The 23,793-nt window shown below is 36.6% G+C and overlaps 1 protein-coding gene across 5 annotated transcripts in view; it reads right to left on the bottom strand.

The window, feature by feature from the left end:
- The window catches only part of IPO11 (importin 11), a 93,554-nt gene that overhangs the window by 47,070 nt on the left and 22,691 nt on the right, over nucleotides 1–23,793 (bottom strand). For all 5 annotated transcript variants that reach the window (XM_038170402.2, XM_038170404.2, XM_027446244.3 and 2 more), the window contains exons 8-22: nucleotides 19,440–19,572; nucleotides 18,408–18,466; nucleotides 17,510–17,558; nucleotides 14,379–14,449; nucleotides 12,493–12,685; nucleotides 11,546–11,698; nucleotides 11,271–11,314; nucleotides 10,367–10,457; nucleotides 8,876–8,923; nucleotides 8,208–8,313; nucleotides 6,188–6,314; nucleotides 4,426–4,459; nucleotides 4,212–4,252; nucleotides 2,890–3,006; nucleotides 49–162 (exon numbers count right to left, since the gene is read on the bottom strand). In XM_038170402.2, the coding sequence (XP_038026330.1) occupies nucleotides 49–162; nucleotides 2,890–3,006; nucleotides 4,212–4,252; nucleotides 4,426–4,459; nucleotides 6,188–6,314; nucleotides 8,208–8,313; nucleotides 8,876–8,923; nucleotides 10,367–10,457; nucleotides 11,271–11,314; nucleotides 11,546–11,698; nucleotides 12,493–12,685; nucleotides 14,379–14,449; nucleotides 17,510–17,558; nucleotides 18,408–18,466; nucleotides 19,440–19,572 (1,380 nt within the window). The remainder of the gene's footprint in view (nucleotides 1–48; nucleotides 163–2,889; nucleotides 3,007–4,211; nucleotides 4,253–4,425; nucleotides 4,460–6,187; nucleotides 6,315–8,207; nucleotides 8,314–8,875; nucleotides 8,924–10,366; nucleotides 10,458–11,270; nucleotides 11,315–11,545; nucleotides 11,699–12,492; nucleotides 12,686–14,378; nucleotides 14,450–17,509; nucleotides 17,559–18,407; nucleotides 18,467–19,439; nucleotides 19,573–23,793) is intronic.

Raw genomic sequence — 23,793 nt, 5'->3', positions numbered from 1 at the left:
AAAAGTGAAGGAAACACCAGCAACATTTCTGTACTTTTGACACCTTACCTGAACAAGATGGATTAGAGTGGTCAGAATGGCACACCGCAGCATATTGTGCTCCTCGCTCTGTTTCCAAAGGAGTGGTAAATACTGAACCAAACATCCTACATATGGTCGTATCTGAAGTTCAAAACACAAATGTATTTCTTAATATGTGAAAAAATGCCATTAATTTACCCCAAACATGATTTCTGACAGATTTAAGAGGTTTCCCTTAAACAGCATATTCCTTACTCTGTGACTGAAGTGATTTCTGGCCGCACAGGGGTTTGAAAACAACATGCTAACATTTCACATCTAACATGGTAACATTTGTGGTGACAATAAAGCTAAAGTACTAAATAGAACATGAACGGTAACTTAATAACTGAAGACATTTCAATATCTGCATCATATGCGTCTTCACTACAACACAATTGCTGAATCCTTTAAGAAGGCCAGAAGCAGTGCCAGGAAAAAGGATCCTTAGAGACAGTGTAGTTCCTGAACGCTATTTTATATGAAGTTTTCAAACATACTAAGTTTCCAGAGCAGGACTCTAATCTGAAGCTGTTACATCTATCATCATCATATTTCTGGGAAACAAAACAAAAAAACAGGACTTCAGCAAAAAAAACACAAACTCAATTGCAAGCAAAATAACCAAGAAGTTACCTATTGCACATTTTAAGTGTATGCCTGTTCTCCTGACATCTGTAACAGCAGGACTATTAACAAGCTAGAGTTTTGTTTTCTGCGCTTAAGACTTGAGAATTAAACATTTATAAATCCCTAAAGATTATTTTAAGTTTCAGAAGTTTTCCAAAATGGTGAAAAGTACAAAAAGCAAGAAAAACGAAGTAAACTCAGATATAAATGTTCCAATGTAGATCAAAACTCAGACATTTTTTTGAGAAGGAATAGTATAAAATTTTAAATGGAAACAAGAAAATCGTCACTTCCCACTGAATTCTTTTTCAAACTAACAATGTTTTCAGCTCTGGGGAGAAAGACAGAATCACTACAGGGTTACATCTACCCTGTGATAATGACAAGAATGAAAGAGCCCATGACAGGACACTAAACATAATTCTAAAACCTATATGAACCCTTCAGATGACACACACAGTGTCATCTGAAAAGCTTCTCCCCTACTAAAAAGAAAGCACAAATAAAACCACACAGCAACTGCTTTCTCCCAGAAACAAGTCAATAGCCAGATGCTAGTTTTTATCCACAGTTATTACAAAACACCAAGCATTCAGTTCAAAACAAAGACTGCAAAATTGCCATTGTCAGAGATGTTCAAAATTCAGCTGGAGAGGGTCCTGAATAAACTCTGACATGCTGTGAGCTTGCATTGTACCTCCAGATGGTTGTCCTAACCTAATTTTCTCTATGATGCTCTACATGGCTAAAACTTTAGTCTTCTTTTTTCCTACAGCACTTAATAATGAATTAACCTTAACAGACTCAAAGATTCTTACTGAAGTCGCTTTTCCTGCTGCTTCCATGGCTGATATAAATACAAATGCAGATAAATCTGCTATCACATTGACTGTTCCTATGAAGGAAAATTAAGAGAGCTACATTTGGCTCTCACACAGAATTACTTGTAGAAGTTGGAGAAACTACAAAGCATGCCCTGTCTCTGCCCTTAATAGAGTAATACAGCAAACCAGAAGAGACAAAAGCAGTCAACAATTAGTTTTTACTTCTGCAAAAAATATCATCTTTTAAGTTTAAACCAAACTCTATACTTTAGCAGGAAGTTGGTAACTGCATTTCAAATTCCAAGTTTGTGTTAACTAGTGCTGTACAGGCAATCCTGACCCTTACCCATGCCAATGAGAATTCCTTGGGAGTATAAAGCATTTTGTCCCCAGAAAAGTCTAATATATAAGGTTTAATAAAGTTATAGGTCAGATGTAAGATGATATAACTAGAATACAAAACGGAAAAATGAAAATTGCAAGAAATGCATTAAAATAAGCAGAGAAATGCATTCTGTACTCCAAAAAGTGAGTGAATCCCACAAATAAATAGTAATTTAACAAGTTATAGTAATGGAATATCCTGATTTCGGTTAGAACAGAGTTAATTTTCTTCCTAGTAGCTGGTAGGGTGCTATGTCTTGGCTTAGGATGAGAAGAGTGCTGATAACACTCTGATGTTTTAATTGTTGCAGAGCACTGCTTACACCAAGCCAAGGACATTTCAGCTTCCCACTCTGTCCTGCCAACGGGCAGGATAGGGGTACAGCAAGAGCTGGGAGGGGACAGACCCAGAGCAGCTGAACCAAACTGGCCAAAGGGGTATTCCATACCATATGGGGTCATGCTGAACAATATATAGGGGTGGCTAGCTGGGGTGGGAGGGCCAGACTGCTTGGGTTAGGCTGGCATCGGTCAGCAGGTGGTGAGCAATTCCATTGTGCATCACTTGCTTTGTACACATTATTGTAATTATGTAATGCTATTATCATCATTATTGTTATTATTATTGTTATTATTATTTTTATTTTCCTGTCTTAATAAACAGTCTCTATCTCAACTCACAGGCTTCACTTTCCCATTTCTCTTCCCCATCCCAGACAGGGAGGGGGAAGGGTGAGCAAACGGCTGTGTGGTATCTAGCTGCCAGACGTGTTAAACCAGAACATGGAACAAGAACAATATTACACAAAAAGATAAATGAAAACTAAAAAGTAGATGACCAAATAAAGGAAATAATACAGGCACCTACCCTAACAACAACCAGTTGACTAAACAATGCTATTTTTCTACTATTTTTGCAAAAGCACAAAACAGTAAGTCCTGTGGTGTTAATATGAAGCTAACACTGTCTGAATTCTAGAAGAAAAAATACCTGTACATTGACTCTCTCATTCACACATGACAGAACATGAAGAACATGCATTTTTGTGTCACATTCTGTTACTTCCTGAAGTAGCTGAAAGAGCAGTGTAAACATGGATTCCAGATACTAAAAGAAAAAAAAGAACTAGGTATTAGACCACTGAAAAAAATATCCAAGAAACATAGAACACCCTGAGTCAAAAGGAACCCACACCATTCATTTACTCCAACTCCTGGCTCCACACTGTACCACCCAAAAATCAAACCCTAATTTTGAGAGCATTGTCCAAACAATGCTCAACCACCCTCTTGCTGAAGAACCCTTTCCAATCAGTAATATGAATTGTTAGTTTTTCAGTACACTTACAACACTGAAAGATTAAGTGATTTTCAAATTTCATAGAAGTGTGCAAAACGTTACTCTTTCATTTGGGAAAATGCACATTAGATATCCACAGACTAACCAACATAATTCAGATACGCTCTTACGTAACAGTTCAAGTATGTAATCAATCTGAACACAGATTATTTTCATGTTTCAGGTAGTATGAATGTGATTTCACAAATAAAATTCTATGAAGCTGAAAACCTTTGCTCCAGACGGAACACTTTGCTAGTGTTAAAGCAAAAGCATGGTCTTCCAGCTCTTGGATCAGAAGGTAAATATTAGATTTTGAACTTAAAAAAACATCTTAACCAATGTTTAGAGTATAGATACACTCTGCATTTCATTCCCTCCTCCTCCCCCCAAAGTTACGGTTAACACAGAGGTCACAACCTAATGAGGACAAATACCTGCTACGTTTAAGTATCAAAATAAATTTTTGCTGCATTTATAAGTAGCATTTTGTTTATTCTATGCCAGCAATGATGACCACATTAAGAAACACCAAAATAGGAGAACAAATCCATGTTTTTAATGCACTATTTTAACCACATGTCTATGTTTAGTACTGATGTGCAACAGAATGTTGCGAAGTACTGTTTGAAACGGGCAAGAAGGAAACTACTCACTAACAACCGCATACATACTGTCTGAGCATGAAAAATCTTAGCATCTGGTAACACGTGATATATAAAGTACTAAACACCACAAGAAGAAATTGTAATAGCCAGGTTTTGAATTGTCTGTCTGAATACTGCACATCAGCAACCTTAAGGGCAGCAACATGAATCTTCACATTTTGCCCTATGAAAACTAAAAATAAATGCAGACGCAGACACACTGATTACTAAATAACTTCGTTTAAAATGAAATAGGACATGTTTTTTCCTGCTTTTTCTCTATGGATATGCCAGCTCATGAGAATACATCCATATAGATGCTCTTACCGGTAAGAACTGGTCAGTTCTGAATTCAAAGTCATCAACAGGTAAAAAGCCATTAAGGAAAATAATGCACATTGCACAAGACTACAGTAAGCTATTATTTTATGAATACATATCAATTATAATGTGAAAATTTTAGTAGTAAGTTTAAAGCTGCTTATTTTCCAGTAACATCTAATTTAGAATTAATCAAGTTTCTATGTTAGTAAAAGGATATTTAACTTCAGTGTTGTAGCAGTTTCAATACGAACCTGAAAGACAAAATACACATAACACTTATGTCCATTAAACATTATCCTGATTATCAACATAGTATCTAAAAACATCAAACCAGTTATTTTAGTAATTGAATTGTTCTTTGTGTTCTGTCACCCTCTAAGAAATTTGGTTGCAGAATCATAGAAACATAGAATCCTTTAGGTTGGAAACGACCTCCAAGATCATCACATCCAACCATTAACCTAGTACTGCCAAGTCTACTGACCATATCTCTAAGCACCACTTTTATCTGTCTTTTGAATACCTCCATGGATTGTGAAGCAACTACTTCCATGGGGCAGCCTTTTCCAATGCCTCACAACCCTTTCAGTGGAGAAATTTTTCCAAATATCCAAGCTAAACTTCTTCTGGAACAACTTGAGGCCATTTCCTCTTGTCCTATCGCTTGCTGCCGGGGAGAAGACACTGACCCCCCACCTTGCTACAACCTCCTTTGAGGTAGTTGAAGAGAGCAATAAGGTCTCCAGATCCTCCTTTTCTCCAGGCTAAATAATCCCATCTCTCTGAGCTGCTCCCCATAAGACTTAATCTCTAGACCCTTCACCAGTTTTGTTGCTTTTCTTTGGGCACACTCCAGCACCTTTATGTCCTTTTTGTAGTCAAGTGCCCAAAACTGAACACAGAATTTATTTGAGGTGCAGCCTCACCGGAGGCCAAGTTCAGGGAAGCTATCACTTCCCTAGTCCTGCTGGCCACACTACTTCTGATACATGTTAGTCAAGCCACGTTGTTTGCTTTTAGTATCGTTTGCGGTTTGTTTGGCATTACCTGGAGATACTACCTGGAAAAACTACTCAAGCAAAACCTTCACAGAAGTCAAAAAAGAATTAAGCAAGATCTTTCCATCACAAGCCTGTGATAGAAAATGTTGCAACGGCAAAGGAGTTTAATTTGATATTATCTCATTTCTTGCTGTCACCCAAAAAGCAAATAAATCAATCTCAAAAGGTAGCATGTTCTTCCCTGGTAGATATCGGGAAAGCACTAACTAAGAAGTCATAGCATTGGCAGGGAAATTCATCCTGCTTTTGCTAATGCTGTCTGGAGAAGCTGTCACAGAAATAACTGTTAGATTGCCAGCTAGTAATATTTAACTAACAAACTATCTAGGTTTTGGCAGTTTTCTTCTTTTTTTTTCTTTTGCTTTGTTTGTTGGGTAGATGCTAGGTCTCTTCAAAACAAAAAAAACACTAATACAGCTTCTCAACTTAACTTCACCTGCTGGTAAACTGAAATTGTTGCTTGAAACCAGAGCTGTGCTCAAACAGCAGCTTAGCAACCAATGACATTTATCATAGTCTGCCAGCAGACAATAGCTATGTTGATGCTTAAATAATATTGTATACAACATAAAACAAGGATATTCTGTGATATAGTTTATCTACACAAAGTGTTCCTGAGTTAATAAACAATCTATCTCAAGATGCCTCACAACTTTGTTACAAAAACAGACGTTCTTGCCATTCATTTTCCCAGATTTATCACCTAGTGGACATCTTAAATTGGTTTCATGCCTGCAAACTTGTTTTCCAGCATTTCCACAGACTCCCCCCAAACTTCCAAACAGATTATTTTCTGCACGACACAACAGACTTTGAAGTGTGATGTTATGGAGTTTCCAAAGTTTATATAAGGTACAGTATGCATGTTTCACTTATGTTTATAGAGCATATGTAATCCAAAACATTTCTTATATTTACCACTAGGTCTTGGTCTTGAAGCAAGTTACGAATTGCCTCATACAACATAGGCCTCAAGTCTGATTTGAATTTAACTGAAATCCACTGTCCAATCAGCCAGATTACTCGTCGACGTATTGGTTTATACCTTTAAAAAAAAAAAGATGGGAAAAAAATATTATATTCATTCATTATGTTTGCTGTTCTAAAATACTTTGATAAAAATAAATCTAACAATCAATACAAAAACAATATTCTGCAAAACAACTTAAAAAAAATTATTTTGTCAAGACCAACTTTCCGTAACTTTAATGTAGATTTTATCAAATCAAAATTCTTCACCAGAAGGCTTGGGAAACAAATTCATGTCTGAAAACAAACACACAAAAAAACACCACTTTTCCTAAATGAATCTTGAAGTTGTCACAAACACTGTTTATTTTGCGCATAACACAGCAATAACTACTGTAAGCTCCTGCCCCCACAGGAATTTCATCCCAGGATATCACAAATGCCAACCAAATGGTTTTTCCTACTATAAATACAACTGTATCACCTGTGGAAGAGTTTTGTCAATTTTTGCTTATGATATATGTGTAGATTGCATAAATATACCACCATAAATATGCCAAAACCAGAATATGCTGCCAATATGACATCAGCTTTATTTAGAGACTGGTGCTGGGGCAGCATTACAGCAAAGGAACGATCATATATACAGGATCTCTCATTTTTTCCCATTTTTCTGACATTTAGCATAACCATTACAGTACTTGGCCGCTGGCAGATAGCAGGATAAATTTGTGATATTAAAAAAAGACTAATGAGGAAAATAAAAAAAGCATCAGCGGACACAGTTAAAGTAAATAATTAGAAGAGAAGTATACTGTAATGGCAAGTATTTAAGTTTAGCAGGATCTTCCATTGTACATGAAATTTAACTGTATTTGTAGAGAAAATGTTTATAACTGCCATTTACAAATAAAAAAGTCAACTAGCAGCTCTTTATGTAAAGTCATTTACAACTTATAGCAGCTCTTAAGGGCATTAGCATACAAATTAGTTCATATTTCATTTCACCAGACTCAACTGTTATCTGAATTTCAAATACAGAAGAAAAAATAGCTAATTTTTTCAAAGGACATTAGGGTCACTACCAATGACTTTGAAAAGCACAGTAAGACATATTCTGAGTCAAAGAGTGATTTGGAATTCACCTAATGAGGATAGCAGTAGAAAAGCATTTAGCATTCTTCCCCCAAGGGAGGGGTGACATTCTGAGGAAATGGGAGGAAAATTCTCTTCCTAGTTGGAGTCGTCCATCTCTATTCTGAGGTACCAAAAAATATCTTTCAAAATACCTTAAACACTAAAGACTTAAGACAATACCTTAGACACTAAAGACAGGTACTCAGATGAAGGCCATCCAAGTGAAGAGGACTTTGGTGGGATGAAAAACCCTTGGCAGACAAACTATGTAATACTTTTCTCATAGAACCAGAGTGTAATCATTCACACTTTGTAAACGTAATTCAAATTTGCCCCTACTTCCGTATTTTATTGCTGGCCAAATTAACTGAGAAGTGATACAGAGGGCTTGTACTAGTACAGAAGAACAAATCACCACATTGGCTAAACTACAGCTTCACAGAAATCACTTCCACAGGTTTCAGGAGGACTTTGCTGCCTAAGGGGTTCCGGGAAGTCTGGAGGCCTAAGAAATTTTCTTTAAATAAGAAAATATGGCTGTGCTGAGAAAGTTTAGTGAAGTCAAAGAGCTTCAAGAGGACAGAGTGATAATATCTTTACAGAGAGCGGAAAATAGCCACCACACTAACAAACATTAACAAAATATCAGTTTCATGAACATTGTCACATGTGTGAGTGTTTATATATTCATATTTCATGTCTCTGTTCATTTAGTGGATGTGTTTTAAATAACAAGCATTTTGTAGTTTTGCAATCAGATCTTCTATCTTACCAGACTTATAACGATAATTCATGTTTAAATAAGAAATACATACCAAACCAAGGTGTTTACCTGTTATGAGAAACCTGTAGTTCTGCTAGTAGTTGGTTTTTAAACCACTGATCAAAATCCACACTATCAAATAGCTCATAAGCAGCCAGTCCAACTGCATTATACACTGGGGGAAAAAAATAAAGTCATGCTTATTGTTTTGTTTAATGTTTTATTTTTAATTCTAAATACTCAGACTAATTTAAGACTAAAAACACTTTTGCTAGTGTAAGTGCAACAAACAAAAGCAATGTATATAACTTAAATAGAACTTAAACACTCCTGAAAATGGTTAAAAGCAGTAAGAACAATGAAGATCTCATTTTAATATCAAGAGTTGTTTCATTAGAGGCCTCAGACAGTTCTTTTGCCAAAAAATATCCCTATTTATAAAATAGATAGAATATAGTCATGACAGCATTGCAGTTCATTTACTTGCAGACAGGAAAAATAGAAAGGTAAAGGACATTGTCTAATTGCTTGTTAAAAAGCTGAAAAAATATCATATATTTACACGAGTCTCTCTAAAAGAGAAGACTGACATCAAGCTCAAGGAAAAATAGGACTCAGATCCTACTTTAACGTTTTAAAAAATACATCTTGCATATGCTTCATATAACGTTTAAGAAGTCAAGCACATACACAATAGCAGCTCTGTTCCTTCAAAGGTAAAGTAAAATTTAATTTACCAGCATCTTTAATCAGTATAGCACTGGTATCTTCCATGTTGGTAGTTCCTACAAGACAAAAAGTTAAAGAAAAAAGCATAACTAAAATAAAGACTGCAAGCAAGATGCTTTCTTAAAGAGCTTATGCTTCAACTAACTATACTCTAAATTAGGACTACATTGTTATTTTTACTTACAAGTCAGTGTTTCACATTTTATACCTTTTTCAGTGAATATGCTTTCACAACCTATTATTGACTTGCTTCCTCAGATCAGAATTACCTTTCATGGCAATATGCAAGTCAGAAATTGTATTTTAATGAGCAGATTGAAGACCGTGTCTACCATGTGGTAGACACCGCAAACAGTTACTACCCAGACGTAGTTCTGATATACTTTATATGTTTATGCATGTGTGCTTAGAATGCCTAAGTAACAATTTTCCCAAGTCTTGAAAATTAATGAATTCTTTATATCATCTTGTACTTTAACTGTAAGTCTCAAACTGAAAATACCCAGAAATGGGTACTAAAAGTCTTCAGGGAAAAAAAAAGTATGAGTATCTGATAACATAAAAATAGTATATTCCATAATTCTCGGAAAACAAAATAACACTTCTATAAGAGATCTGCAATTCCCAGTATCAAACCACAGCAAACCATCCAGAAACTTGTGTATACGAAGAGGTTCTGGATGTGAAGTCAGAAATAAACATTCATTTTCTGAGCCTTGTTTCTGTTTAATAGGATGTACTGAGTCATTCTGGTATGTTCAAATACAAAACATTATAGTAGAATATATCAAATACATATGTCAAATACGAAACATTATATAAGATGCAACCTGGAGAAACAAAACCTAAGCCAAAATACAAGAGAAAAAGGACCAGTTATTACTTATCTTCTATGGATGCTTAACTTAAGTTTGGGAGCCAAAAAAAAAAAAAAAGTAACTTCTCAGCCTGCAAAGGCTTCTGTTTCATACAGAAAAAGATTAAGATTTTAAAAGTAGATTGTACAGAGCTGGAAAGTCCTCTAGACCCTCCAGAACAACAGCATACCTTGAGCTTTCTATTTAAATGCTTTCCCCCCCCCCCGATTCTTGCACAGACATGGCAAAATCAACATAAACTGTCTTGCAACATTTGAACAGAAAGTTCCCGGTAAAAAACAATTCACAGACTTCATTAAACTTCACCATTCTCAAGAAAGCCTGAAACCTCACAGAAGCAGAAATGCTTCAATTTTTGTCAGTCATCTAAAAGTCACATTGAAAAGGAAGGAATCCTTAGAATTTCCTCTTCCTATATACACATTGTATTTTTTTTTTATAGCAAGTTTAAAGATTTTAATGTATTAACAAATTCTTTCAAATACAGAATACAGAATGAATGTGCTATGTAGCATTAGCTATCACAAGGTTAAATTGTTTAGTATTTGACAAAAGTTGATAAAACAGTTTATAAAAAACAAAGAACACTACATTTTACAGTTTATGTTTCAAACAGCTTACCTTGCAGACTGTGAACCATTTCTAAAAGCACAGGGGTCAGAGTCTGATTGTACTCATGGAAAATATCAATAAAAAGAACTTCTGTACATGGCTGAAAAATTAAAAAAAAAAGTTTCAGAGTCAAGAAAATGGCAATTAAAATGTGTTTTATGCTGAATTTTTTAAGTACTGAATACCTTACACTGAAAGCCACAATTTAAAATGTAATCTTCTGTAGATAAATTAGTTTTATATGAAATATCATTTCATTTTATACAGTATATAATATGAAATAATATTAGTGAGCTCTGTGGTACAGGACTGCATCTGTGAAGTAATACAAAAACTGAGAAGCTAACGACCACACTCAGTTTCCCTTTGCATTAGTTCAGTCATTTGGACTGAATGCTATACTTGCACTAGATATGCAATGTTATTTTAATCTGAAAGTAACCCAGCAAATATGCTTTGAGATCTTGCAAAGCAAAGCACAGCATGGATAATTGGGAGATTCACTCCAAAAGAACATTTTTGATCTGATCTGAAAGGTACAGATGTATCTGAAACTTCATTCATCATGTATAGTAATAAAGTCATTAGTGATAACATCAGTTATCAGTTTAAAAAAGAGACAATTTCTCTTCAATAACCACCAGATCCTACACAATACAAAATGCTGAAGCAAACTCCTTCTCCTCCCTTCTAGAATATGAAGCGCATAGTTTCCAGTACATTTCAGAAAGTTTAACCATTGATAAACAAATGGAGTTCATTTACATTAATTTGAATGAAATTTCTTTAACTAATGATTTTTTTGAGAAACATGAACTTATCTTTTTACCACCTATCATCTCTCCTGGTTATAAGACTATCAAGAAGTGCACGCGGAAATGTAGAATGTTTTATTTCAAAGTGAAATACTTACTCTGAGACTGTACTTCCAAGAATCTCCTCCTGTCTCTTCTACAGCTATTATTTCACAAAGAAAAGGAGAAAGCATTATTTCAGCTATGGTTCAAACAAAGTTTAGTATTTAAATGTGAGTGTCACGGACAACTGAGAAAGCTCTCACATTACAGAAAACACTCCCTCTGGAGGTAATTTAGCAAGACTGCAAAAAGTAAACAACCAATATTGTAGGAGGTACATATATTACACCCATATCTAAATAAACTGTGGCCAACTATACAAGTTTCTTACTGAAGCCTTCTGGGTCCTCTTCCCACATTGTTAATTCTTCCTCTGTCAGCAGAAAATAGTGAGTGACTAATCTCCTACATATCTCCATTAGTGTTGGATATGTGAAAAATGCCGTCTTTATTTTATGTGCTTCAAGAGTTTCAGGACTGCTATCTGAAATGAAACACATAAAATTCCAGATTACAATTAAATAGTGAGGAAATCCTTCAGTATAAGTGTGGTGAGGCACTGGCACAGGTTGTGCGGAGAAGCTGTGGATGCCCCATCCCTGGAAGTGTTCAAAGCCAGGCTGGATGGGGCTTTGGGCAGCCTGGTCCGGTGGGAGGTGTCCCTGCCCATGGCAGTGGAGTTGGAACTTGGTGATCTTTAAGGTCCTTTCCTACCCAAACCATCCTGTGATTCTGTAATTTAATTTTATGGGAGTTCCCAAACACTACAATTAGACAACCTTTCAGTCAGTACAGCTTCACAAAATATTTATCAAGTTTTACAGCTACTAAAGTGAAAAACACTGCTTTACTGCTTTATATATACACACACACACATCACATTACTGAAGAATGTAATTAAAAACACAGAATTCAAAGAAGGTTTCGTTTATATCTATTCAAAAAGTTTATCCAAATATAATGTTAAAAACAACTAGGATGACATTTTTTGTTTGTTTTTGTTTTAAGGAATTAAGACTGGTTATAGAAAGCAGCAATAAAAACAAATACTTCATGCTATACAGCCAAAACAAACACTGTATATGTTTGGCAAATCTATGTCCATACATATCAACACTTTAACCATCAACACAAGAATTACCTGTATAGAGACAGAAGCATATTACCAAGTATTGATGCATTAAGTGCTTCAAAAGTATGACTCAAAGGAGTTCACTTACAACTCGCAAATTTTTTTTCACAAAATATAAAAATATATTTAGTAAATAGCAGCAGTACCTTCAATATATTTTGATGGCTTATAAGCATAATTTTTTACAATCATCTTGATGAGATTCATACACTGTACAATGAAGCGCTCAAATACAACTCCTTCACCAGCCTCTGTGAAAACATAGCTTACAGCAAATTCCAATGATCTCTGAATTAAAGATGTAAATGAAAAAGGATGTTGATCCAGGAAGTCCAAAAGCTAGAAATTAAGCAAGGAGAAGAGCAAAAGAATCAAATTAATTTTTGTGCAAGTCTTACATTAAATACTTTCATAAAAAAATACAGAAAAGCTTTATATTTATACAGAATTATAGAAAATTAAATTGAAAGGAGGAAATTAGGAAAAGATCGGTATCAACGCTTAATGAAGCACTAGTTTCTCCACTTAATTCTTGATTCACATTCAAAATTATCCTTTGTTAAAAGTTTAAGGAACCATACCTGTTTTCAACTTGACCAACTTGATAGCAACACAGTATGTAAAACACATCCACTACAATTAAAGCTGTCAACATTTTAGCACATTGATATCCACAGGTACTTCTAGAGCAGCATTTAAGGTTTATGTTGTTTAAAAAAATTCCAGCTTCCAAATGGGTAACTACTAAGGAGAGGCAACACTGTATTTTTACTGGACCATAAACATACAGGAAATTATTGCCAATTTCCAGACATCCTATACCGAATCACAAAAAACAATTCCAATGTACACAGAACATAAGGAAAAATATTTAAATTGGTCACTACAGATACTTACTACCTGTTTATTAGGCATACCAGATACTACTGACATTCTCATAATTAAACAGATGGGACATAAAGATAAGAAGTGCAAGGGTAAGAAGTTTTAATTCTTTTTTCCCCCCATACACCCAACACTGCAGAACATGCACTTACTTCTTGACCTTAGTTCTTCTAACTCGTGGTCTAGAATGTGCTTACACTTCCTAATCTCTACTACTTGCAAAAATGCCTAAAGCTAAATTCTTACATCTTAATTTCTATAGGTGGTAGATTATCTATGAATAACGTGTACTTTCTCTCCAGGTTTCTGAGGAAAAAAAAAAAGATGAAAAAAGATGTGCCCCCATGCTCTGCTTATTAGTTAAAAGAAGACTTATTAGTTCAAAAGAAGATGTACTATGATAAAGACTAAGCATGTTGAGTCGAGTACCTTCAGTTCAATTTTGCTAACAGCTATGTGTGCCTCCCACCTATTATAATTATGCTGAACATTTAAATTAGAACCATTGTCCCAAAACATAATTTGCAAACAATGGGAAGTCATTAGGTTTTATACCTATTAAAGGCAGAGCAAATGTCAATGCTAAAATCACCTTCTGGTAACACAATTAATGGTTGCACAGAATTAGCTAAAAACTCAAAATGTACTATATTATACAGAAGTCATAGACTGTAAAACTGAGAAAGAGAAGGGTTATTTTTGTTAATTTTCTTTCGGTAAACCAGAAGTAGCCAGAGATTCAATAGAACTAACAGCGCCTTAGAAATAGCAATTTAAGTACTTATAGAAGTACTTAACTGGATGAAAAACCTCATTATTTCTAATAAAGACCGTTATTTTTTATTTTTATTTTTTAAACAAAATGCTAGTTAATAATTTACTTATAGAATGCCATTCTATTTGCACTAAGGAAATGGATTCTTTGCTCCTGTGATTTATGTCAGCATGAACATACAAATACATTTCTGAAAAATAAAATAAAATAAAATAAAATAAAGGCTATTATATAGCAAAGAAGTTCCAAGCTGCAGTACCTTCTTCTTCTTGAAAAAATCTGAAACCTACTGGTTTTAAGGAACATACATATTGGGGACTGGGGACTGCACTGCTCAAATCTATTCAGTAACTGTATGGAGAATATACTTACCACTTTAGTGAACAGAATTATAGTCTTTTCTAGACGATCTCTGCATACGTTTTCTGCTCTTATACTTCTACCTGGTAAATCAGATATTTAACAACTATCATTTTTTCAGACTCCCCTTTTCTTTCTGGATAGCTACATCTTAAAAAGTTAATACTGGTGAACAACTTGTTTTATCTGCAGTTCAGGGGTTATAGCAGCCAGAAAAAAATGTTCTATGGCAGAATAAATTCAAAGTCATAAATTGAAGGTAATGAATATTGCAAAAAAAAAAAAAAATCTTTAACCATTTCTCTCAGCTGCAGTGAAAGTCACTATAACTGATCTGAGTAAAACAGTTGGGACATCATTACACACCACTCAATCATAAAAGACAGTCAAAATAATGCAAGCAAAATGCTAGCATAGATTAGCAAAATGCTAGCAAGGGCAGACTGAAAAGCTTAAAATGTCCTTATAAGAATACTATGGTATATCCTTATTACATATGTACGTATGTACCTTATTAGAAAACCCATCATAAAAAAAAAAAGACTATGGACACTGGAAAACAGTCTGGATTTAAAAAAGAACAATCTGAATTTAGAAAACAAAGAAAGCTTTTATAAGAAAATAGAAAAAACAAAAGACAGCCATACTGACAGCATAAAAGCAAAGAAGATGATGTAACAGAAGTAAATTCTAGTTTCATTATAGTTAGTGGTGTGTGCTTTTGAAAAACAGCTTACTGATAAGGACTACAGGCCAGTCAGTCTCACCTCTGTGCCAGGCAACATCAAGAAGCACATCCTCCTGCAAACCGCGCTAAGGCACATGAAAAATAAGGAGGTGACTGGTGACAGCCACCATGACTTCACTAAGGGCATATCATCCCTGAGAAATCTGGTCTTCTATGATGGAGTTATAGCTGTGGTAGATAGGGGAACAGCAACTGACATCATCTACCTGGTCTTGTGCAAAGCATTAGGCGCTGTCCCGCACAATATTCTTGTCTCTAAATTGGAGAGACATGGATTTGACAGATGGACCACTTGGTGGATAAGTCTTAGATGGTTGCACTCAAAGAGTTGCGGTCAATGTCTCACTGTCCAGGTAGAGATTAGTAATGAATGGTGTTGCTCAGGGGTCAGTATTGGGACTGGCACTAACATCTTTGCCAGTGACGTGGACAGTGGGATTGAGTGCACCCTCACCAAGTTTGCAGATGACACCAAGATGAGGGTTGTGGTCCACATGCTGGAGGGAAGGGATACCATTCAGAGGTACCTGGGCAGGCCTGAGAGGTGGGCCTGTACAAACCTCATGGAATTCAACATGGTCAAGTGCAAGGTCCTACATTTGGGCCAGGGCAATCCTAAGTACAAATACAGGCTGGGTGGACAACGGATTGAGAACAGCCCTGAGAAGGACCTGGGGGGGTTTGGTGGACAAGAAGCTTGACATAAGCTGGCAATCTGCACTTGCAGCCCAGAAAGCCAACCATATCCTGGGCTGCGTCAAAAGAAGCAGGGACAGCAGGGTAAGAGAGGTGATTCTGGCCCTCTGCTCTGCTCTCATGAGACCCCCCCCATAAGCACTCTGGAGCCCCTAGCACAAAGACATGGAGCTCTTGAAGCAAGCCCAGAGGAGGACCATGAGGATGAACTGGAGCACCCCTCCTGTGAGGACAGGCTGAGAGAGTTAGGGTTGTTCAGCTTGAAGAGAAGGCTCCAGGGAGACCTTATAGCAGACTTCCAGTAACTGGAGGGGGCCTACGGGAGAGTTGGGGAGGGACTCTCTGTCAGGGAGTGACTGGAGTGATAGGACAACAAGGAATGGCTCTAAGGTGGTAGGTTTAGATTTGATATTAGGAATAAATTCTTTATTCAGAGGGTGGTGAGGCACTGAGAAAGGTTGCCCAGACAAGCTGTGGATGCCCCATCCTTGGAAGTGCTCAGTGCCAGGCTGGACGGGGCTTTGGGCAACCTGGTCTGGTGAGAGGTGTCCCTGCCCATGATAGGAGGGTGGAATTCGATGATCTTTAAGGTCCCTTCCAACCCTAACCATTCTGTGATTTTATAGAAACCAAAGTGGAAATAGTAAGCCTCAGCTCATTTCTTATCTTAGGACATCTAAATCCTATGACAACCATAAAACATCAAGACGGGATTGCCTTACAAGTCATTCAGTTTATGCCAGGAGATTATATAGCCAAAAATGAAAGAAGGGGCAGAAAGTGTGTGATTACAGCACAGCAGACAGGGCAAACAGTTGCATGCAGAGAAGCTTGTATTATAGAAGATTGTATTTTAGAAGACAAAAAAAAAAAGTTTTGGCATTGCACAGAATGGAAGTTTCTGTAAGTTTTCATATAAACAAGGTTCAGAGTCCAGATCAGTGCTTCTCACCTAAGTACAAGTTCTGGAGCCAACTACTTTCATTTGTATCAAAAAAGTATTTCTATTCAGTTCAGACATCAAACATTGGAAAAAAAATATTGTTGAATCCTGAGAGAGTGGCCTGACAAGCTTCAAATTAAAGAATGGTTTGCAATATGGGTGAATTAAATGAATGAATGGCTTTGCAGGCCTACTGCAAGTGAGCAGGAAAGCAGTCAGTTCAGATGCAATACCAGTGAGCTTTTTTTTTTTTTTTTACCTGCTTTAGGTAACTTCCCTGCAAAAGCAGTAACACTTGCCAATTATGCTTATACTTCTGTTGACTGTGTTAACCTGTGGTTGTATGCCTAAGAGTACTATTCTCCATAAAGTACATATAGCTGAATGTGGTAATTATTTCCCATTTTGACAGTTACCAAAATATATAGTAGACTCAAGGAAATATGAAAAACAAAAAGAATATTCAAGATGTGTACTTCTGTAATATCTACATATTTGAATATGCATACTTTGTCACTCCATGGGTTAAGATTTTCTTCTCCCCAAAATAGGCATTGTAACACTGGGTATGATTTTGGTGGGGTTTTAGTCTTTCAATACAAAAGCAAAAAAAAGTTATTTAAGCCTTTCCTGTGCAGTTTCAGCACCATTTAAAATAACTCTGCATTTAAAAAAAAAATATTTTGATAGAACTGTATTACTTTTTCATCCAATTTCTAATATTTAAACAACACAAGGAAAGATTAAGATACTTACTACACTCCAGAAACTGTTTTAGCCGTTCAAACACTGCATGTAGAAAACCCTGAAAAATGTAATAACAGTATATGTGTCTATAGATTAAGCTCATTTTGCACTGTATTATGAAAAAAGAGTTGAGCCAAACATACATGTTAACAGCTCAGACATCCCAGGATCACTTTCAATTAAGTAATTAATTTTAATGGACAAGCAATTTCATCATGAAACAAGTAATTAGCTAGCTAGCAGATGATCTTTGTTAGCACCACACAAATAGCACAATACCTCTAATAGAAAGAGGAGTCTGTAAATACAGACTCCTGCTTTACAATCTTTCCTCTTGAACTCAGGATGTAATATGGCAGGTATAACTGTTCTCTACTTCACAGTTCAGGATGTAGCTATTAGGTACCCAACTTTTTCAGCAAATTGAAGTGTTTTGAGGTGAAGGAGAGGTTTGGATTCCATTTTCTTATTTTTTTTTTTGCCCTAGATGGGCTGCATACCACAGGCTTTCATCTCATAATCAAAGAAAATCTATCATGGATACATACACCATTACATTCACCATTAAATTAAAAACATCCTTTCAAATGATGGGGGGAAAGAATACACATGAAATCTACCGGCAGAGAGAGAGATGCTATTATCACATGACACAAACTGGATGGGACACTAAGTTTTTTGTTTTTTTTTCTTTCCCCAAAGACATCTTGCCATTGATGTCATAGTATCTAGGATCTATCTAGGGTCTGATGATCCTTAACTTACAGGAGGGCAACTTTGATAGAGTATTACTTTAATTTCCTTTACGAAAACAAAAATGTGTCTTTCAGCCATCTTTAAACATTGCTGTAACACCTGAAATAGTGACAAGAGATTTTACAATTAGAAACAGATGTATATTACTTACCATCACCTCTGCACTTCGATGAGGTTCTACAAACCCATGGACTGTTAGTTTACGAAGCACTAGGAAAAAAGAAGTTAGTTGTGTAGATATTTCTCATGTTCAGATTTCAGAACGTGATTAGTTGCTGTGCATTTCTTCCAATTTCCAAATTTAAAAAAATACATAAATTTTGGGCCTTTGGATACCTCTATCATACCTAATGTGATTCCTGAAATAATTTAGAGTTCTGTACATTACGTGAAAACCAATGAAAAGAACACCAAGAATTACTGAATTGTAAAGAATTCTGCAAACGTTGCAAATATGCACTCTGTGGGGGTGGAGGTAAGGGGAGAGGGTTGTCTGTGAATGTAAAGGGCCAAGCTAGGATGCATATGCCCTCTTTTTAATTTTCTCAGGTTTGTTACTGCCAGTAACCCCAAGAAGCCATATGCCACAACTTCTGAAATAATTCAGGACTGATATCAACCACATTGCAGGCACCACACAGAAATATTTTAATTCCTCAATGCAGCAAAGTACAGTAAGGATATGTGATCATTCCACCATTAAATACCTGAGCATCAACCTAAAATCTAAACTGACTGATAAAGCTACCTCTTAACTGACCATGAGATGAACTTAAAATTAGCAGCTCAGGTTCTTCAGTTAAGCACCTAAAATAAGACATATGCAAGTCTACACTACAACACACACAAAAATGTGTCTTATCATGCCTTTCACTTTCCCACCTCCAAAACTTAAGACTCCTTACCACACACATATCAGAATGGTGCATGCTGAGGAATAAAGGTACTTTCTTCACCTTCCAAGTGCACCATTTTTTTTCTGCTTTGCTAAAGGCACAGGTAAAAAGAAGCCAAGGCTACTGGCTTTCCCAACAGGCACAAATTTATCAAATAATGTTAGGACTCTTTACCTGTTTACTCTTTAACTGTTAATCATCAGGTTTGAAGAAACTTATTTCATTATTAAATTATTATTATATTATTATTAAATACTCATTATTAAATAATTATTCTGTATTATTACCTTTCAATGACAACAAGGTTCTTTCCAAGGAATTTGTAGCAGCAGCTTCATCCCCTCTACAAGCTTGTTGTAGGAACGTATCTGTATGATGATTCCACAAGGAACACGCAAAGCTATAAATACCAGATGCAAGCTGCAAAAGATCAACAGCATATTTTATTTCCTGAATGTATTACAATATATTCATAAATTTTAAATGGCAGTTGAGACTATTACTTAATCCATCTTCTTGTATAAGAAGTATAATCCATCTTCTTCTAAGCAACAGTGTTTTGCTCATTCCTTTGGTGTACCAAGTTGTACTGACCTAATGCTGTTTTCCAGAAACATTTCGTGTCTTAATTTGAGTATGCTGTGACAGACTCATCTGCATCCCTGACTACTTGTACTACAACTATCGCTTTACAACTATCTATCTAGGCCTCCTTTCTTACCTGATCTTCACTAACTCTAGCCACAGGTCTACAACAGAGTAGGAAGCTTCAAAAAATTCCAGCTGTTCTCATTGCCTTCTTTCTCACAAGATTTAAACTATTTGTCTTACACCATAGGTAACATCTGAATCAAATTACACTGCGAAAACACGTAGTAGTTACATGCATATATGTAAGCAAAATAGTACTGAACAATGCTTACGCTGAAACTTATAACCATGATATCTGCAAACCCTGGATTCACCTCAAATCATTTAAAATATAGAATGCTTGATGGTTTTCAAAATAGCAATTGCTTCATTAACAATAAGGGGAAGAAAGAGAACCACAAATGTATACCATCCAAAAGGAAGACCCACCACATACTTTTAACATCTGAAGTCATTCAAATGGCAATTGTAATTTGCATTACTTTACTTTTACTTTAGGTAATTTGCATTACCTAAAGACCTCATCATGGGACTAGGCTAATTTAAATTCCTTTAGTCCATAAAGCAGACAAAGTGTGATTGTGGTAGTAGTAAGAGATGTAAGCTGAAGAATAAATATGCAAGATCATTGTAAATGCATAAGAAAGCAAGAAGGGACAGCAGGAAACCAGGGTGGCTGAGCAAGGACCTGCTGGTCAGACTGAGGCACAAGAAGGAAATGCACAGGCAGTGGAAACAGGGACACGTAGCCTGGGGAGAGCATAGGGATGCTGTCTGGGTGTGCTGGGATGGGATCAAGAAAGCCAAGGCATGGATGGAACTGAGCTTGGCAAGGGATGCAAAGAATAACAAGAAGGGATTCTATACAGACATTGGCCAGAAAAGAAAGGCCAGGGACAGCATGGCCCCTCTGATAAACGAGAGAGGAGGACTGATGACAATACACATGGAGAAGGCTGAGGTACCCAGAAACTTCTTTACCTCAGCCTTCACTGCCAGTCAGGCTTCCCATATCTCTGGAGTCCCTGAAACACTGGGCAGGGGTTGCGGGAGCAATGTGCCTCCCACGGTAAGTGAAAAGCAGATCTGGTGGCCTTCTATAACAATGTGACTGCATTAGTTGACACGGGAAGATCGACCAATATCTACCTGGACTTCTGTAAGGTCTTTGACATGGTCCCACATGAAATCCTGATCTACAACTTGGAGAGAGATGGATTTGAAAGGTGGACCATTCAGTGGATAAGGAATCAGCTTGATGGGCACAGCCAGAGAGTGGCGGTCAATAGCTCTATGTCCAGGTGGAAGCTGGTGATGAGTGGTGACCCTCAAGGGTCTGTTTTGGGACCAGTGCTGTTTACTATCTTTATCAACATCATAATGACAGTGGGATCGAGTGCACTCTCAGCAAGCTGAGTGGTGAAATTGATACAACAGAAGGAAGAGATACCATCCAAAGGAACCTGGACAGGCTGGAGAAGTGGGACCATGTGATCCTGATGAGGTTCAACAAGTCCAAGTGCAAGGTGCACTGGTGACAGCAACATTGTCCCTGGGCTGGGGCAATTCCAGACAGAAGTACAGACACATACTGAGAGCAGCCCTGCAGAGAAGGACCTGGGGGTTCTGGTGGACAAAAGGCTCAACATGAGCTGGCAACGTGCATTTGCAGCACAGACGGCCAACCGCATCCTGGGCTGCATCAACAGAGGAGTGGCCAGCAGGTGCAGGGAGGGGATTGTGCTCCTCTGCTCTGTTTTTGTGAGGCCCCACTTGGAGTCCTACATCTGGGTCTGAGGTCCCCAGCACAAGGATGTGGAGCTGTTAAAGTGAGTCCAGAGGAGGGCCACAACGATGATCAGAGGCCTGGAGCACCTCCTATGAAGACAGGTTGAGAGAGGTAGGGCTGTTCAGCCTGGAGAAGGCTCCAAGGGAGACCTCATTGCAGCTTTTCATTACTTAAAGGGAGCTTATGAAAAGGATGGAGAGTGACTTTTTCCTCAGGCAAATAATGATAGGACAAGAAGGAACGTTTTTAAACTTAAAGAGGAGAGATTTCGACTATAGATGTTAGGAGAAAATTCTTCTCACTCAGGGGGAGGTGAGGCAGTAGCACAGGTTGCCCAGAGAAGCTCTGGATGCCCCATCCCTGGAGGTGTTCAAGGCCAGTTTGGAGAAGGCCCAAAAAACATAAGAAACTGGAAAAAATAATGTAATTGATGTTTTCACTGATTTGCAGCTATTCACGATATCTTTTCCAATATAGCTATATACCTTGTCCAGATGATCAATACACAAAAGTAATACAAAGAATTAGGATAAGAAACCTTGTCCTCTTGTTTCAACAGATACAAAAGTTATGAAGTGCAGACACTCAAAAGCTGTAAAAATATTTAGCATGGCTCTTATTTATTATGAGAAAGAATAACCTGTCCAAGAGAGACCACCTGCCGCTTAATGTGAATTCCCTTTACCAGGAGACAGAAGAAGTAAACTGCAAAGTTGACCAGTTTTGCTGCTGTTAAAATCATAAAATATGAATACCATAGTGCCAGATGCTCAAAAGATCTCCTTTTTCCACATAACATTAAAAAAAACTCTGCACATATAGAGTTCAGAGCTGTTTATTTCTCTTCACAGTGAAACTGAACACACTAGTATTTTTTAATTTCAAATCAGATGATAGAAGAACTCTAGGTATTGAACTTATCCAAAAGCTAAAAAAAAATAACAAATGTTTAAATGTGAAGACTTAAAATGTGCTTAAAGGTTAGGAAATTTCAATTGTATTTTGGATATGAAATGCCCTCCCCATAAATTCAAAAAAAAAAAAAGTTATATGCCTTTTCTTCACACCTGAAGTTCTCTTTCTCCAACAACGACAGAATATATAAAGAAAGTGCTGTGCTGGAAAAATGGTATTCCACAAGAAAGAAGGTCGCACAAACTAAATGAGCTTGTTGGAAACAAGTGAAATATGATTGAAGGTATCTGAGCTCTTTTTGAATCTTGTGAAATGGCTGAAAAAACAGCACAGGTACCTTTGGACAAGACAACTTTAACAACACTACACCTTATGACCTATTAATTCTGTTCTGCCTCTGTACTGAATTTTGACTATTTATGTAGATGGAGCTTTGAAGTTCAGTTGTTTGTTTGTTTTTTTCCTATCTCCATACACATCAGCAACATTCACAGCTGCTTCTTTTAGGAGAGTGCTTGCTCTTTCTTCATTACTTTCAAATAAAGAACTGAATCTAACAAAACCTGTAGTGTACAAGTACTCAGGTCATGTATAATGGACTAACAGATTACAAAAATTAAATATAAGTATTTCCTATATAGGGATTATATTCATCTGTATCTATATACTTGTATGTCTGAGGGAGGAAGACACACAAACCCCTCACAAAAACATATAATCTCAGTTCTGTCCTATTACAGGAATCAGCCTTCAGTCCCTCAAGCTCCTGCTGACTTCATTTCACCTTGATGACCTCACGAGGCAAATTATTTCCACATAGATAAATAAACCTTCAGAAGCATTCTTCAATACCTGTGTGATAAGCTTTTTTTTTTTAAATCAAGAAATGAACTAAAATTTTGAAATGCAACATTCCTGGAAAAGATCAGTTATCTGTACTGCATCATTGTCTAACTCCAAACTGGACTGGAGATTCAGCTGAAGACAAATCTGTGTTCTAATCAGTGGACTGTTACAATGGAGATTACGAACTGGATGAGACAAGACTTCACATTTTCATTCACGGAATGAAAATGGAAAAAGTTGATCTAATAAAAGCCCTGTCATCATGAACACACTTCCACTAATAATAAAGGAAAAGATACTGAGGTATGGAAATCTAAAATTCAGCACTGTTTAAACTGTTGAGTTTTGAATCTAGAGCAATCTTCCAAAAACACTGCACGTTATATATAACATCTGCTTTACGCCCTGATAACAAAAGGCTGATTTGCACAGATTGTGCT

This window comes from Anas platyrhynchos, chromosome Z, assembly GCF_047663525.1.
Source record: "Anas platyrhynchos isolate ZD024472 breed Pekin duck chromosome Z, IASCAAS_PekinDuck_T2T, whole genome shotgun sequence".
NCBI classification, from domain to species: Eukaryota; Metazoa; Chordata; class Aves; order Anseriformes; family Anatidae; genus Anas; species Anas platyrhynchos.
Note: the sequence above shows the minus strand (reverse complement) of the source record. Positions and strands in the feature narration are given on the sequence as shown.